At 46.9% G+C, this 18529-nt stretch overlaps 1 protein-coding gene across 1 annotated transcript in view; it reads left to right on the top strand.

The window, feature by feature from the left end:
• The first annotated feature begins 5466 nt into the window (after positions 1–5466).
• The window catches only part of SLC6A11 (solute carrier family 6 member 11), a 179094-nt gene continuing 166031 nt past the window's right edge, over positions 5467–18529 (top strand). The window contains exons 1-5 of the mRNA XM_024193609.2: positions 5467–5542; positions 5981–6213; positions 10418–10552; positions 10702–10842; positions 12445–12535. Coding sequence (XP_024049377.2) covers positions 5994–6213; positions 10418–10552; positions 10702–10842; positions 12445–12535 — 587 coding nt within the window. The 5' untranslated portion in view covers positions 5467–5542; positions 5981–5993. The remainder of the gene's footprint in view (positions 5543–5980; positions 6214–10417; positions 10553–10701; positions 10843–12444; positions 12536–18529) is intronic.

Below are 18529 nucleotides of genomic sequence, written 5' to 3'. Positions count from 1 at the left end.
AGGCCCCTTATGCTGACTAACCTTAGTCCAGTTCTTAGTAAAAAGCTGTCCACCATGGGCGGCAGGTATCGTAGGCTGGGGGAGACAGTGCCACCCCAAACAGCCTAGCGTGGCCCTGCCCATGCTCTGCCCCCAAGCCAGGCCCCCTTCTTCAGTTCCCAATGGTCTTCCTTGGCCCAGTCTGGCTGGGGCTGGCTGACCTGCCTGCCACTAGGACTTGGGGTGTCTGATGATGAGGCTGCGCTGTCCGCCCGGTGCTCGGACCTCCCAGCACACCGGGGCTGGGGCCTTGTCCCCTAGCTGCCGGGGGGGCATGGTGGGGGTGCTCTGAGCTCCCGTGAGGTGGGGGGGGCAGAAGAGGAGGGAGAGAGAGGGCAGAGGGGGAGGGGTGGGACCTTGGGCACAAAGGAGGGGCCGGGGCTAGCCTTCTCCAATGGCTGGGTCACTGGCCGCCCATACTGTCCATGTCACAGTTGACCCTAACTGAAACAGTGCCAACAGGGAGTCCAAGACCTGACTGGAGACTACACTGCCTTTATATCCCTGAAGGTGGCCCCTCCAGTTTAGGCACATTGGCATGGCAGGGTGGAGGAGCTTGCAGTGCAGCTCTCCGTGCAGTGTCTGTTCTATGGATAAATAGAAGACTTTGTTCCCTCATGCTGTAAATCTGGTATCTTTCATGGGCATTGAATTCAGCAGTCCCCGGAGTGTGATGGACAGGAGGGAGGAGTATGCAGGCCAAAGGCGGAAGGGAATAGAACTTACGGGCCATCATGAGCGAACAGGGGACCACAAACAGGGGAGTTTGAGAGGGGAAGAAGGAGATCCCTCTAATGAACGAGCAAGGTGCAAGTACTAATCTTGGGGTGAGTGAGTTTGTTTGGCTGTTTGTGTTTTTCTTTCTCTTTCAGGTTATTTCAGTTACAGAGTCAGTTGGGATTGTGTGTGTGGGGACTGTTTGAGCCTTTGTTCCCTGGATCATCTTTGATCAGCCTCAATCAGACTTATGATCACCCTCCCCGTGTGGGATTAACGAGGGCGTAGGGCTGACCTAGGGGAGACGGCCTTAAAAGCCAGAGGCTAAGCGACCAAGGGGAGCTAGCGAACAGCGCCAGCTCCAGCGTTCCTGCCGCCCCCAAATTGCCGCAGGTGCCGCTCCTCTCCCTTGGCCACCCCAAGCACCTGCTTGTTAAGCTGGTGCCTGCAGCTGGCCCTGCTAGCGAAGTGGGGACCGCAAATCGGGGAGTTTGAGAGGGAATTTGTGGGAGGGAGTCATAATATAATCGCTATGGTTAGGAAGGGCCACATTGCCAGTGCCAACACTGCCCCTGTCTCCTCCACCTACACCTGTATCCAGACGGACAACCTAACCATGGATGCCTCTACTCAGATCCTGGTGTGGATTTGCAGAGACTGTGGCCTACATTTCCCACTCACAGAAAGCCAGGCTGGGGGGGATCATCCAGGATGAAAGGTGCCTGCTGGTGGAATCTCTCAGGAAGCAGGTGGGAGAGCTACAGGAAGAGGTGGCTAATCTGAGGAGCATCCGTGCCCATGAGGAATTACATGAGAGCATTCATATGGAGATGTCCAAAGCTGAGGAAGCTATCCAGCTACAGAGGACTGCTGTCATGCCACCAGGGGAGGAAGATATGGCTTTCTCACAGGGAGGACACTGGCTGCTGGTTACTTCTGGCAGCAGGCAGTGCTCCACCCCTACTCTCAACCCACGCACCAGGGTGGTGGAAAACCGATATGCTGCCCTGGCAACGAGCAATGAGGAATCGCCCCCAAAGGTGGAGGAGGAGAAGTCATATACCCCCAAGGCTGGGAGGATCACAGCCACCACTCCCAGGAGGAAACGTAGGGCAGTGGTGGTTGGTGACTCTCTTCAGAGGGTGATGGAGGCACCCATCTATTGCCCTGACATGGGATCCCGGGAGGTATGCTGTCTGTCAGGGGCCCGTATCTGAGACGTTATGGAGGGATTGTCAAAGATCATCCGGCCCTCTCACTACTACCCCATGCTACTCATCCATGTGGGCACTAATGATTCTGTGAGGTATGACCCTCAGCAGATCAGAAGTGACTACAGGGCTCTGGGAGTAAGGGTGAAGGAGCTGGGTGTGCAGGTGGTGGTCTCTTCGATCCTTCCAGTCAAGGGTAGGGACCCAGGCAGAGACAGATGCATACTGAAGGTGAATGCCTGGCTGCGAGGATGGTGTTGCCAGGAGGGCGTCAGCTTCCTTGACCACAGGATGCTGTTCCAGGAGAAGGACTGCTAAGCAGAGATGGGGTCCACCTATTGAGGAAGGGGAAGAGCGTATTTAGATACAGACTGGCTAACGTAGTGAGGAGGGCTTTAAACTAGGTTTGAAGGGGGCAGGTGACCAAAGCCCACAGGTAAGTCAAAAACATGGAGACCTGGGAGAAGGGTTGGAATTTGGGGGAAGCATTGGCTATTATAGCAGGGATAAGGGAGAGACAAGACAGAACGGGGGGCGGGGGGAATCAAATCAGTATCTTAGATGTCTGTATACTAATGCAAGAAGTATGGGGAATAAGCAGGAAGAACTTGAAATGCTAGTAATAAACACAACTATAATAGTTGGCATCACAGAGACTTGGTGGGATAATATGCATGACTAGAATATTGGTATAGAAGGATACAGCTTGCTCAGGAAGGATAGGCAGGGAAAAAGGGAAGGAGTATGTAGGGACAAAATTAGAAAGGTCAAGGCACAAAATGAGATCAAACTAGCTAGAGACATCACGGGTAACAAAAAACATTCTACAAATACATTAGAAGCAAGAGGAAGACCAAGGGCAGGATAGGCCCGTTACTTAGTAATGGGGGGAAAAACAATAACAGAAAATGTAGAAATGGCAGAGGTGCTTAATGACTTCTTCAGTTTTCACCAAGAAGGTTGGTGATGATAGGATGTCTAACATAGTGAAAATGAGGTAGGATCAGGAGCTAAAATAGGGAAAGAACAAGTTAATAATTACTTAAACAAGTTAGATGTCTTCAAGTCACCAGGGCCTGATAAAATGCATCCTAGAATACTCAAGGAGCTGACTGAGGAGATATCAGAACCATTAGTGATTATCTTTGAAAAGTCATGGAAGACAGGAGAGATTCCAGAAGATTATAGTGCCATTCTATAAAAAAGGAAATAAGGACAACCTGGGGAATTATAGACCAGTCAGCTTAACTTCTGTACCCAGAAAGATAATGGAACAAATAATTAAGCAATCAATTTGCAAACTTCTAGAAGATAATAAGGTGATAAATAACAGTCAGCATGGATTTGTCAAGAACAAATCATGTCAAACCAACCTGATAGCTTTATTTGACAGGGTAACAAGCCTTGTGGATGGGGGGAAGGGGTAGACTTGGTATATCTTGACTTTAGTAAAGCTTTAGATAGTGTCCCACGTGACCGTCTCATAAACAAACTAGGGAAATGCAACCTAGATTGAGATACTATAAGGTGGATGCATAACTGGTTGGAAAACTGTTCCCAGAGAGTAATCATCAATGGTTTAGTCATGCTGGAAGGGCATAATGAGTAGGGTCCGCTTTTGTTCATATCTTCATCAATGATTTAGATAATGGCATAGATAGGACACTTACAAAGTTTGCAGACAATACCAAGCTGGGAGGGTAGGATTATAATTCAAAATGATTTGGACAAACTGGAGAAATGGTCTGAAGTAAATAGGATGAAATTCAATAAGGACAAATGCAAAGTACTCCACTTAGGAAGGAACAATCAGTTGCACACATACAAAATGGGAAATGACTGCCTAGGAAGGAGTGTTGCGGAAAGCGATCTGGGGGTCATAGTGGATCACAAGCTAAATATGAGTCAACAGTGTAATGCTGCTGCAAAAAAAGTGAACGTCATTCTGGGATGTATTAGTAGGAGTGTTGTAAGCAAGACACGAGAAGTAATTCTTCCGCTCTACTCCACACTGATTAGGCCTCAACTGGAGTATTGTGTCCAGTTCTACATTTCAGGAACGATGTGGACAAATTGGAGAAAGTCCAGAGAAGAGCAACAAAAATAATTAAAGGTCTAGAAAACATGACCTATTAAGGGAAGATTGAAAAAATTGGGTTTGTTTAGTCTGGAAAAGACAAGACTGAGAGGGGGCATGATAACAGTTTTCGAGTACAAAAAAGGTTGTTACAAGGAAGAGGGAGAAAAATTGTTGTTCTTAACCTCTGAGGATAGGACAAGAAATAATGGCTTTAAATTGCAGCAAGGGAGGTTTAGACTGCACATTAGGAAAAACTTCCTAACTGTCAGGGTGGTTACGCAGTGGAATAAATTGCCTAGGGAGGTTGAGGAATCTCCATCATTGGAGATTTTTAAGAGCGGGTTAGACAGACACCTGTCTGTCAGGGATGGTCTAGATAATACTCAGTCCTCCCATGAGTGCAGAGGACTGGACTAGATGACCCCTTGAGGTCCCTCCAGTCCCATGATTCTATGATTCTTTGTTAGGTTTGGGTATTAATAAAAGGTGCATTAAGAAAGATCAGAGACAGGGGTGGGACCATTGCCCCGAGCTGGAGCGCAGGTTAGCAGTGCCATGAGGAATGAGTTGTGAGGCAAGATTTTGAGAAGGAACAGGACCAGCATCTGCCACCCAGGCAGATGGAGGCTTTGCCAGGCCTAACGGGTGGCAGGAATGGTGGTGGGGGATCAGAAAGAGATGTGGGCAGCACTAGATACCAACTGCCCAGGGACAGTAAGACTCTAAAGAGCAGAGGATGCCTGCTAACTGTGGGGGACCTCACTGGGCAGGATGGGGGCCTAACTAGCCCTGGTGCTCCCTTCACCCAAGTAGTAATTGATTAATAATAAACAGCAGCTGCTGCAAGGGTTGGGGTTCTGAGCCCTTCCAGAACTAGGTTTGGCTGGGAGCTCCAGCTCTTCCCACTGCTGCCAGCAACACCCCGTTCTCTCCTGACAAGCACAGCTGGAAGCTGGTGCAGTAAGCCCCCCTTCCCCTTCTCCCGGGCTGCTCCTTGGGGCTGGGTGCAGGCTGCCTGCCTTGCCTGGAGAGCTCGCCCCCCCGTCCCCGACACACACAGCTGGAAAGGGGAGGGGGGCTGATGGTCAGTGGCAGGGGGCGGGGTAGCGAGCGGGCTGGAGATGCTCCAGATGCGATGCAGGGCGGAGGAGGCGGTGGGCAGACGGCGCTGGGTGGAGGGGGGAGGCGGGTGTTATACCATCGCTCCGGGAAAGGCTGAGCAGTTGCAAATTCTCCTCCGCCGCGTGGGTAGCAGGGAGCATCCCATCCCCTGCAGCCGGGGAGCCGGGCAGCAGCTGACAGAGAGAGGATAAGGCGCCCCTGTCTGTCCTCCTCCTTGCACCCTCAGTCCCCTGCCTGCGCCGCCGCCGGGCGCCTGCCGCTTCTCGGCTCCAGAGCAACAGGGCGGACAGTGGCAGCCCACGGGGATCCGCTCAGAGCCCAGCCGAGATCCAGCGACCCTGCCCCTCTCTCATCAGCACAGGCAGAGCCCTGGGTGAGTAGTGGGGGCGCCTGCTCTTCCGGGGAGCCCAGGAGCCTTTCATCCCCTTCCCCCTTGTATCTGTGTTGAACTGGAAGGTGTATGAGGCTGCAGGTCAGATGTGCTTGGGCTGATCTCTGTGATGGCTGTGAGGTTTGCAGAGCTGGGATCCTAGCAAGGGGAGGGATTTCTGAAAGGTGGCCGTTTGGGAGTCTTTAATTCTCCTAACTGCACCTAAATGATCCCACACCACCCACCTTTTTTGGGGTGGTGTTAACTTGTCTGATCTAGCAAAGTTGGCATCGCCTTCACTTTTAGCACCTTCTAGCAAATCCCTGTATGTCATAGGACATGCAAAGACAAAGATCAGATGAGGGATTTGTGAGTGGTCGTTTGTTGTTGTGTGAAAGTGATTTAAAAATCCATACTTTTCTTATCCTTTCACCCCGCCAGGCTGGACAGAGTCATGACCGCTGAAAAGACTATTCCCATAATTAATGGCAAGCCAGAAGATGCTTTGGACCCTGAAGCCTCAAGTACCAACCTGGTCCACAGCAACGATAAGAAAGTGCACGAAAGAGGCCACTGGAACAATAAGGTTGAATTTGTGCTTTCTGTGGCAGGGGAGATTATTGGGTTGGGAAATGTGTGGCGATTCCCATATCTTTGCTACAAGAATGGAGGAGGTAAGATGGCATCACATATAGATTCACAGCTCACCATAAACACATGGTAAATAAACAGTAAACAAATGCTTTGCGGTGACTTCTTGCATTGGTTGTAAAAAATAGGTGTTTGTAAGAGGACTTCAGGGCTCACGCTGCTATGGAAGCATTAAGCATTGTGTGGCTGTGTAAAATTATGGAACATTTTACTTATTTTTTTGCAAAATGTTTTGCACTTTCCTTTTGCAAGTTTTTTGCATCTGAGAAATGTCATGTTTTTGTGAATACGGTAATGCACTTACAAAATCTTGTGAAATTAAGTGGAAACCACATTGTACAAAAATGGCCTATGTGACTCAAAACTATTTTCACCCATATGGTCCCATTTTAGTACAAACATCTCATGAAAAACAGACTAGTACACTATTAAAATGGGACTATATACTGTATGTTTTTGTGCATGTAAACATATACACATGCTTATGCTCTCAAAAACTAAAGTAAACGAGTAGAAAAAACCAATCCTATTAGGAACAGCTACAATATAAAGTAATTGTGCATTTTCCAAAACAAGGTACTTTGCAAAGTACAAATGGGTTTTTTTATAATGGTTTAATGGCTACATGGCAATCAAGGACTAAACTTTTAGGAGGATTGTTTTCTTATCATACCTGCATCATTGGTTTGTTCTCTGTTAAATCAGAGTCCCTTTAAATCAATTGCAGCCAACTTTGTTTGCTTATTTTCTCCTCAGATAGGGTAGAAAAGGAGGTTGTATTTGTTAGCTGCAGAAAGGATACTAGTCACTTTATTAAATATTAGAAATAACATTAGATACACGAAGTTGTGGAACACAATAAAAGAATGTTACTTAAGGGAGAAAAGCACAAGTTCAGGTTATGCAACAACATCACATATTTTATGTATTATTTATAGCTTGTATGAAACACATAGGATATAATACAGTTATGAATAAACACTACCAGTGGAAAAATGATTAATCAAAATAAAAAGTAGTTTAGGAATATGGTCAGCTGGATACAGACACTCTTCCAATTCAGGCCTAAAACAGTAGTAAAAGCAGATAGCTTAGGAAGAAAGCAATGTGCTTGGTAGCTGAGATGTACACATGCATAAAAAGACCTATTCATCAGTAGGTTTTCTCTGCCAACAATGCCAAATTTATCTCCATTGTCACTCCACTGAGTAACACCAGAGATAATCCTGACCCATTTTTGTTTGGTACATTTCTAAAAACTACTGTGCAGTAGTAGGTGTGTTTGCTTTGTAATTTGGCTTTAGTTCCTTTTATTCCTGCACTTTGGCAAAAACGAGATAAAAAAGAACTCTGCTATTCTTAAGATGGTGCATGTTGATTTCTAGTAGTGCTTTTATTATATAAAGATAACAATCTGGACATGAAATGCAGAACATATTTGATGCTAATTTGTAAGAATTGTCCCAAGGGTTTTTCTGAGAAGGTAGAAGAAAACTTTGAGAAATAACATTTTGAACACACCCTTATTCCCGTGGTACCCTTTATATACTTGTTAGTTACACGTGTAGTATATCTACATATTCTAGCTAGTCAAAATGTGAAATTGCCATTTTCACCAATGTTAACTTCACATTGAAAATACTTCAGTCATGTTTGCTGTGTAATTAGATGGAAACACATTTAAAATAAATAACAAACTCCAGCATCCTAAAGACAGAATGTAATGAAAAAAAATTGACAACATCCTGGCACCACTGATGCCAATGGCAATATTTTGTTACCTTCAGTGGGGCCAGGATTTCACCCAATCTGCTCTCAGCTCTTTGTGCAACCCCACTGAGCATAGGTGCGATGCTGGAACTGAGATCAAAATTTGGCTTGTTTTATACATAGAGTTTCTGCATCTATGTGTAAAATGCAGATCAGGATTTGTGAAAGAGCAGTTTTAATTATCTCAGTTTGTTTATGAGCATGGGAATGTGGCTTATTGGTGATAGTTGATTGTCCAGTAAGATAAATTGCCTTTTATAATTTTAGATCAGTTATTGTTTAGTTGGCTGGCTGATTGTTTATGTGGAGAGAAGAAAGCGTGGTTCTCCTCTCAGTTACACTGGTGTAAATCTGTTGAAGTCAGTGGAGTCAGATCAGCATAAAACTGGTGTAGTGAGAGGAGAATCAGTCCCAGAGAGTCAGATCTCACACTCCTGACTTAAACAGGTACTTACGCTAAAGTCATCAGGACTATGCATTTGAGTACACCAAGCAGGATTTGACCTAGACCAGCAATTCTCAAACTGTGGAAGTTTTACTGGAGGGATCTGCAGAATTAAGTATTTGGAGAAACCATGCATTAGAGAGGTTTGTAGAGGAAGTGGTCCCTGAAGAGACCTCTCTTTAGTTATGGGTCTGCAGACTGAAGTTGCAGGTCCACATGATGCCATGCTATACTTCTGAAAAGCAGGCATACTTTGTTTTATCTCCTGTTCTAGAGCCAAGTGAGCGAAACATAATTCAACATTGCAATTGCCTCTGCTTTTTTTTTTTTATGATTAAAACACAGAATCACTGGTTATTTATACAACTAAAAAGTTGTCCTGAAACAAAGTTCAGAAACATTTGGTTGGCTGTGAAGATTCAGAAAGTAAACGCATATTATTGGAGATACAGTCTAAAAAGGCCAGTCAGTAAAGATACTTGCATTGTCAGAGAGCTGGTTGAGGGAGATGCCATTGCCGCTAAACTCTGCAGTGTGTAGGAGAGGTGGAGTAGTGTGTACTGTGGGTGGCAATATTTTAAAATACATACTGAAGAGAAAAAGGGAATGCGACTGTGAATTTAACTTTGTCACTTTGAAATGGACCTCGTGTCGGTTTAATTATTTCATTTAGTCTTAAATGAAGCTCTAATTAATGTATGCCAGGGTTGTATGTTCAGGAACTGCAGGCAATACGTTGAGACCTGGATTCTGCCATCCTAACTCATGGTGAGTAGTGCCTTATTCTGCCAGTAGCCCTCCAGAAGTCAATGGAACTTTTCACAAGCACTACACCATGTGAGTAAAAGTGGCAGAAAATTAGGTCCTTTATGAGTATTAGTTCACCTGGTTTGAGTATGAATTGTCTGATCCATCACTGCGTTTATTAGCCATCTTTGGTATCCCTTCCTCCTCCAGATGTATTTCCTTCTTCCCTTGCTTGGATCTAAACCTGTAGTCTGTGTGTGCTATAACTCACCTCTGGACTCATTAGCAGAGTAGTGTGCTGGATGGAGCTCTTTTTCTGTCTTCTCTTCTCTTCTCACTTGTTCTCTTTGCAGTGAAAAGGCTTCATCTTGTTTTTCTCAATAAAATCCATGGGGATTGGACCAAATGCAATCGAGATGAGAATTTGATCTAACACAGTTATCCTTTCTCACCTCTGTTAATGTATAACCCATTCTGATAATATTTATCCCTCCATGTTTGCAGGTGTTGAATGTAAATATTTTACAATATGATTAAGTATTAAAGGAGTGTTTGTTTCCAAAGTTTAAATTACAGTAATGTACTATTTCCGCTATACCTTAGTCAATAAAGGAAAGAATGGCATTTGCTACTGTGCAACTCTTTGGCACTGGACTGCACTTATATACTACATATTTTGTATTTAATCTTTCCTGTGAGAAGCTCAGAAAGAGCATGGATGCTTTGTTATTTTCCTAGTGTGTGAAGTTAAAATTTTTAATTTCTGGTGTATATCTTCTTCTGATCAAAGGCTAAATCCTGTAAATAGTCCCATTGGTTCTCTGTCTATCTATATGATCCTCACCATCATAGTACCCAGTGCCTCACAATTCTTAATGGATTTTATCTTCACAATACCCCTGTGAGGCAGGGAAGTATTATTCCCATTTTACAGATGGAGAACTGAGGTGCAAGGTGGACAAGTGACTTGCCCATGATCATGCAAGAAGTGTGAGGTTAAGCTGGAAATTGGATGCAGGTGTCTTGTCCTCTAGACAATACTGTAGGAGTAAAGTGAATAGACCGACCCATAGAAATTAATTTTCAGAATTTAGGACCTGACCCTTTCTCCCATGAGTTGTGCTTCCTCCATTGGCTTCAGTGGTACTACTCAAAGGAGTAAGGGTTTGTAGGATCCTTCCTTTGTTAAGAAAAGCACATTTTTCACTTTAAAGAAAAGGATCCTTGTTTTTTCTAACCAGCTCCCCATTGATGTTTGCTTGTAGGTGCTTTCCTCATTCCATATGTGATTTTCTTTATTTGCTGTGGAATACCAGTATTTTTCCTGGAGACCGCCCTGGGACAGTTTACTAGTGAAGGAGGAATTACATGTTGGAGAAAAGTTTGCCCGCTGTTTGAAGGTAACAACCAGTTCTTTGTTCTATTTTTTTTAATGCATTATATGTTTCAGCAAAAATAATGTTAAGCAAAATGCAGAAAAAAATATGGTCTTGGTTTGAAAAGCAAACGGTTTCTGTAATTAGTTTCTTTTCTGTATTTTTTTCTCCAGGTATTGGATATGCTACCCAAGTTATTGAAGCACATTTAAATATTTATTACATCATCATTTTAGCATGGGCTATCTTCTATCTATTTAACTGCTTTACCACAGAGCTCCCTTGGGCCACTTGTGGCCATGAATGGAATACAGGTATGTCCCCAGCAAACTTAATAACTATAGAAATACTTAAAAGTAATTGATTGGTAAATTAAACTGTAGGGGCCAAATTTTTTGCTGGTAGAAATTGGCTTAGTTCCATTGAAATCAATGGAAATGTGAAAATCACATCAGCAGAGAATTTGGCCCACAATATTTACCAGCGTTTACTGAAGAGTCCTGGTGTAGAATCTTGCTCATGCTTTTGTGGTGTGTTGTTTTTTTCTTGGCATTGTATAGACATTTGTTCTTGTCAAATGTAATGATACTGTACAGGATCAGAAGCCCTAGGCTTTTCTTAATTCTGAAAGATGCTATGGGCTAAATCCTGGGATCTTGCCACTCAGGACCGTATCGTACTTTCACTTTTTTACACTCAGGGAGTTCAGCTTAAAAACTGATGGCACAATATGGCGCTCAGTTTTTCATCAATCCTTCTTCAGACAAACTCCCTGTGAAACCAGTGTGTGTCTTGCCTGCTTAAATGCTGAGGGAAAAATGGAGTAAGGATCTTTGTATCTGAACTTTTTATTCTGAGATCTATAACTTTGTTGTATTGTATTTTTCTGACTGTACCTGGGCCCACTCCTGCAAACCCTTAACTGCACAAATAAGACTGTTTGTTTGATTGTGTTGTGTGAGTGAGGGTTTGCAGGATAGGGCCCTGTATTTGGAAGGTTTGTCCTAACATGGTTATTCTTTTATCAATCTGAATGTTTAAGTACTGTATTTCACTTGAAAGGAAGATCATAATGGTTTGTGGAACTGAATGCCCACTAATACTTTCATCCTCTAGTGCTGTGTATTGGTTGTAGTTTTCATGCCATTGATTTTTTTCCCCCTTCCACTCCTTATATTACTGTTTGCCCTCACCCCATCCTCACTCCCTACTGTGGCTTTATGGCTTTGACTCACTCCCATTGGGCCCAATCCTGCATTCCATGCACACCTAAAACACTCTCAGAAGTCCATTTGGATGTGTTAAGAATCCAGGATCAGGCCTGGTGGTGGTGGTAGGCTTCAGTGTCCTTTTTCACCTCCGTGCAGTGACACCTAGCCAGTACTGATCATTGTTCGAATAGTATGTGTCAGCTCAATAATGCTGAGCTGCTTTGATCTTGTCATCTTTTTCCCCCCTAAGAGCACACCAGAGAGTAACTTTCTCACTTGCCATATTATGGCCAGTGGATACGTTGCTGGCAGAAAGTGATTCCTGAGCCAACTGTTGGCATTGGGAATTGAACCTTAGTTAGCCAGTTGGCGTGGGCTGTATGTTTTAACTCTCTAGCAATCACACCAGTTCAAAACTTCTTTCTTCTGCCTCCAACACTGCATTGGCTCTTGCAATTGTAGCTTCTCATTCAAAAAGTACTGTAGGTGAATGTAACATGCTGTGCAGGAATATCTTCCTGGGATGAGTCTGTGTGACTCGACGATCAAAGTACACTGTAACAGAACTGACAATTCCATACTATTTTCAAATGCGTGGAAAGCCTTTGTCAGTTCAATTAGACTGGTGGCATTACATGATGAACATACTCTAAGCAGACAAGTGTATTGCAGATATCATAGCCATTTTTTTTTGTTCTTTTATAGAAAACTGTGTGGAATTTCAGAAACTTAATATGAGCAACTGCAGTCAACTTTCTTTACAAAATGCCACGTCTCCAGTCATGGAATTCTGGGAGTAAGTGTACATGAACTTTCCTTTCCATTCAAGTATGATTAGCTTCCAGTATTTTTGACCATGCATAGCTAAGTCTGACTCCTGCAGCCATAGGTGCTGGTGCTGGGGGTGTGGCAGCATCCCCTGGTTTGAAGTGGTTGCCATTATATACAGGGTTTACAGTTTGATTCAATGTCTCTCAGCACCCCACAATACAAATTGTTCCAGCACGCCTGCCTGCAGCCCTTAGCAATGTGAAAAGCTCAACTGGAAACTGTTCTCACATATAGCAAGAAAGTCAGAGTTTAACCTGTTATAGGATAATAGAAAGGAGACTTTCTGTTCTGTGAATAACATTTTCTGTTTCCTGTGGAGACATTCTTTTGACAGAGGGCTCAATCCTGTGCCTCTACGGTGCATGGAAGTTTTGCCACTGACTTTAGAGAGAGTAGTATCAAATCCATATTTGCTAGAAGATGGGGGAGAGAGCGGGTGATTTAAAATATTTGTTATCTAGTTCTTCAGTGCATCTTTTTCTTTTAAGAGATGCACAGTTTACATTATTTGAGATAACTGCAACAAGCTTTTCATAAAGGCAAAGTTGCAATAATCTGTTAACATACTACATTATACATTACTTGTTCAGGATCTGGTTAACATTCTAAGAATCTGGCTAGAGATTCTGTCTTGCCAGCTAGGGAGCCTTCCTTCTCTGAGTATGCTAGGGAGGATGTTTGAATTTCTAAATATTTATCCTCTTTTTGGTGCTTCTCTTGTGTAGGTACTTGGTGTAAAAGCTTTCCCGTTACCAGGGCACTCCCTGTTTTACTATATCACAATTTCATGGGACGAATCCTCACATTTTTCCAGTAATGTGCAGTACAGAATCTAGCTGATAACAATAAAAAATAAAATAATGTGTGCCTCTATTTAAAATGCAGATACCTTACTGGAGCATTAAGTAAGCAGGTCAGGGGATCTCTAGGAAGCTGGCATGACAATTGGTATTTTTAGCTATTGTCTTTCATTATTTTACAATGAAGAGTCTTATGATTATTTACTCATCCCTAATAATAATAGGAATGGTTTGACTGTCTTGTATCTCCATGATTTTGATTTACTAGTTAACATAGTGATAGTTAATATCTATTGACAAACTGAAGGCTTTTATTAGTGATTTTTTTACTTTGAATTGTATTAAATTGATTATTTTTCAGTAATGATTAATTTTACGAAGTGTATATATAACTGTACATTTGTTCTGTGGAAGATACAGTGTACATTAGGACTTGCAAAGATTGAGAGCATTGTGTTTAAAACAATGTCACTATTTAACATTACTAAGTATTTTAATGCCATGTTCTAATCACAGTAATCTGCAGACAGGACCTTATTCTGAAGCTGTTCAATGTATGGAGTCTTAATCACAGCACTTAGGCTTGGTCTACACTTACCCCTCAATTCGAACTAAGGTACGCAACTTCAGCTACGTGAATAACGTAGCTGAAGTCGAAGTACCTTAGTTCGAACTTACCTCGGTCCACACGTGGCAGGCAGGCTCCCCCGTCGACGCCGCGGTACTCCTCTCGTCTAGCTGGAGTACCGCAGTCGACGGCGATCACTTCCTGGTTCGACTTACCGCGTCCAGACAAGACGCGATAAGACGAACCCAGAACTTCGATTCCCAGCCGCCGAACTAGCGGCTGGGTGTAGACATACCCTTAGACATGGGAAATATCAGTTAGGCCATGTATTAGGACCAGCTCCCAAGGGAGAGTGTAGAGCAGTTCAGCCGGGCTCGTCCCCCTCCGGAGCGGTGGGGAGCCAGACCGCCTCGTTACTTTAGTCAGGTGTGTTGGGGAATTAGTTTGGCTGTGCGGGAAACAGTCCGCAGCTCCAGCCCTCTGGCCGGGGCTGAGCAAACAGTTCAATAGTAGCAAGCCCTGACCCTGGGTCAGGCGGGCACGAAACAGTCAGTAGCTCAGGCCCTCAGGCGGGGGCTGAGCAAACAGTTCAATATCAGGCCCAGGCCCTGGATCAGGGTGGGGGAACAAATAGTCAGTAGCTCAAACCCTCAGGCAGGGGCTGAGCAAACAGGTTCAATGTTAGCAGGCCCAGGCCCTGGGTCAGGGCGGGGCAACAAACAGTCAGTAGCTCAGGCCCTCAGGCAGGGGCTGAGCAAACAGGTTCAATAGCAAATCCCCAGGCTCCTGGCTCTGAATAGCTGGGGAGAGGGGGAGACTGCCACCCGCAAGGTGGGTGGCAGGGGGGATGCAGGCCCACCCACTCCACTGCATCCCAGCCCGGGGCCCTAGCAGCAGCAGAAGACCCGCTGCTGTGTCAGTGGGGATCCTGACTGCAACACACTGACATTGGCTTTGGCAGTGTTGCAGCCAGACACAGGTCGGCTGTCCCCAGGCTACTTCCTTCCTCCCCCTCTAGAGGTACCTGGGTCCGGACAGCGTCCTCCACGGGGTCACACACTATCGGCTCCTCCAGGTAGCTGGCGAGCGGTTGGTTTGGCAGCTCCTCGGGGTAACTGGCAAACGGTAGGCCTGGCAGTCCCTCAGGATAATGTGTGAGCGGAAGGCTTGGTAGCGTTTCTGGGTTTGGGCTAGCGTCTCTGGGCATTGGCTGGTTGGGCCAGTCCTCAGTTCGGCCACTGATCGCCGTGGTCTCCCCGCTGGGAGCTACACCACAGGCGTCTGGTCTCTCCGGTGGCCGAGCTTAAAGAGAGCTCTGGGCTTTTATACTTCCTGTCCTGCGCCTTGACCTCTGAGGGGCGGGCGCATGGTTTGCTGGCTCTGCCCACTTTGGTGTCTAGGGATGCTCGTCCCCCTTGGGGGCGGCAGGGAGCCAGACTCTTGCATACCTCCCAGGTGGGACAGGAAGTCAGCATTAGCGTGGTCCTTGCCTGCCCTATGGCAAACCATAAAGGCATAGGGCTGGAGCGCCAGGGACCACCGCTGTATTCTCATATTATTGTCTTTCATTTTATTCATCCACTGAAGTGGGGCGTGGTCAGTGACTAGGGTGAACGGGGCTCCAAGAAGCTAGTAACGTAGGGCATCACAAGCCCATTTCACTGCCAAGGCCTCCTTCTCCACGACAGCGTAGTTCTTCTCCCGCGGAAACAATTTCCATCTGATATATAAGACCGGATGGTCTTCCCCATCTATCTCTTGGGACAGGATGGCGCCCAGTCCTACCTCCGAGGCATCCGTTTGGAGGATGACATCTCAGTTGAAATTTGGGCTGTAGAGGACCGGTTCACAGCAGAGACTCTTTTTGAGTTCCTGAAAGGTGTCTTCGCATTCCGGGATCCAAACCACACGTCGAGGGTTGTCCTTGGTTAAAAGGCCGGTCAAAGGACCAACGATCGACGCAAAATGGGGAATGAAACACTGATAATAGCCGGTGAGGCCCAAGAACTGTCGCACCTGACGCTTTGTGGTGGGAAGCGGGCAGGCCGCCAGGGCCTGGACTTTTCCCACGAGCGGCTTCACTTGTCCGTTCCCTATGATGTAGCCCAGATAAGTAGTCTCTTGCCATCCAATGCGGCATTTTTTTGGGTGGTCTGTCAACCCGGCGGCCCACAGGGATCTCAGGACTGCCGCTACCCACACCAAATGATCCTCCCAGTGGCGGCTGTAGATGACCACATCGTCCAGGTAGGCAGCTGCATAGTCTCAATGGGGTTGGAGAACACGGTCCATCAGCCACTGAAACATGGCTGGGTCCCCATGGAGGCCAAAGGGCATCCGGGTGAATTGGTACAGACCTGTTGGGGTGGCAAACGCTGTCTTCTCCCTTGAAGCGGGGTCAAGGGGGATCTGCCAGTAGCCCTTGCTGAGGTCAAGTGTGGTGAGGAAACGAGCCTCCCCTAACCGGCCAAGCAGCTCATCTACGCGTGGCATAGGATATGCGTCAAATTTGGAAATGGCATTGACGTGTCGGAAGTCGATGCAGAAGCGCCACGTCCCATCGGGTTGGGTACTAGCACTATCGGACTACGCCATTCGCTCTGTGAGGGTTCAATTACGCCTAGCTCTAGCATGGCTTGTACCTCTTCCTCGACGATCTGCTGCATGCAGTGCGGCAAGGGCCTGGTCATTTCTTGGATCACTACCCCAGGTTCTGTCTGAATGGTATGATAAACCAGGGTTCTGTAACCCGGCTGGCTGGTGAAGGTTCACGGGAAGGCCTGCAGGAGGCACCAGGCTTGCTTGCGTTGTTCATCTGTGAGGGTCTCCGCGAGCTGAGGCCCCTGGTGTCTTGGGTTAGGGTGGCATGGGGGCCCAGTTCTGGCTCCGGCGGGTAAGGGTTAATTAATAAGCCCTCGCGCTTCCGCCAGGGCTTCAGGAGGTTGACATGGTACCGCTGGGTTTTCTTACGTCGGTCCGGTTGGTTGACCTCATAGGTGACGGGCCCCACCTTCTGGACCACCTCGTAGGGGCCCTGCCAGCGGGCCAGTAGCTTGGACTCACTCGAGGGCAGGAGAAGCAGGACCCAGTCCCCAGGTTTAAAGTCGCGGCTCTGCATATCTCGGTTATAGGTTCGTGCTTGAGCCCTTAAGTTTTCCCGGGCAAGCACCTCGGCCTGAGTGAGGTGTTCCTGGAGCTGGAGGACATACTTCAAGAGGCCCTGGGTTGGTGATGGAGCTTGTTCCCAGTTTTTATGCATCAGGTCAAGCAACCCCCGTGGGCGGCGGCTATACAACTCAAAAGGGGAAAACTTCGTAGAGGCCTGGGGCACCTCCCAGATCGCCAGAAGCAAAGGCGGGAGTAGCTGGTTCCATTGGTGTAGTTCTTCTGGGGGGAATTTGCACAACGTGTCTTTTAGAGTACGGTTAAACCGTTCAGCCAAACCGTCGGTTTGTGGATGGTAGATAGAGGTGTGCAACTGCTTGATCCCCAGGAGCCTACACACCTGCTGCAGCAGTTGGGAGGTAAAGTTGGTGCCCTGGTCCGTGAGAATCTCCTGGGGCAGGCCTACAGGAGCAAAGACTTCATGAGCTCGCCCGCGATGGTTCAGGCGGTGATACTCCGCAGCGGCACTGCCTCTGGGAAACGGGTAGCATAATCTACTAGGACCAACACATACTGAAATCCCGTGGTGCTTTTCGGGATGGGCCCCACCAGGTCCATGGCCACGTGTTCAAAGGGCGTTTTGACTATGGGCATGGGGACCAATGGGGTCTTGGGTGTCCGCGGGGGGTGTCTAGCTGACACTCTGGGCAGGAGTTACAATAGTTCCTTACTTCCTGATGCACACCGGGCCAGAAGAAGTGTGTCAGTATCCGGGCTAGAGTCTTCTTGTGGCCCAAGTGCCTGGCAGCAGGGATGTCATGGGCGAGTTTCATTACTGCCCACCAGTGACATCGAGGCATGAGTAGTTGGTTCTGGGGTTCTCCAGTGCATGGGTCCCGTTCGACCCGATATAGCCGATCCTGTTGCAGTTGGAAGTGTGGCCACTGCTTCGCCCGGTGCGGGTCAATTACGGCCCCATCGACTGTGGCTAGTTGCTCGTAAGCGTGACTGAGGGTGGGATCTGCCCTTTGGTCACGACAAAAGTCAGTGTGAAGCAGGGGTTCAGCAGCAGCTTCTGGAGGGGAGTCCTCGGGCTCTTCTTCCAGTCCACTGGGGTCTGGCGCCTCCCCCCCCGACTGGGTCTCAGGGAGGCTCCCTTCCAGTACTGGGGTAGTTGTGGGCCTCTCATCGGCATTGGAGCGGAGGACTTCCGGGAAGTCTGGCCAGTCCCACTCCAGGATCACCACGTAGGCGAGCCGAGGAGCCAGGCCGACCACCATCGATCGCGTGACCCCATCCACGGTCAGTCGGACTTGGACACTGGGGTAGGGTCATACGTCGCCATGGATGCATTGTAGATGGATCGTCCCCAGGTGTGGGTCAGCCTGGAGGCCTAGGCTTTGGCGAACCAGCGTCTGGCCGCAGCCTGAGTCAATTAGGGCCAAGGTTGGGCAATCCCCGACAACCACTAGCACCATAATCTTGG

The sequence above is a fragment of the Terrapene carolina genome, unplaced genomic scaffold (genome assembly GCF_002925995.2).
Source record: "Terrapene carolina triunguis isolate 2854851 unplaced genomic scaffold, T_m_triunguis-2.0 Scaffold232, whole genome shotgun sequence".
Taxonomy (NCBI): domain Eukaryota; kingdom Metazoa; phylum Chordata; order Testudines; family Emydidae; genus Terrapene; species Terrapene triunguis.
This window is presented reverse-complemented; position numbering and strand designations above follow the sequence as displayed.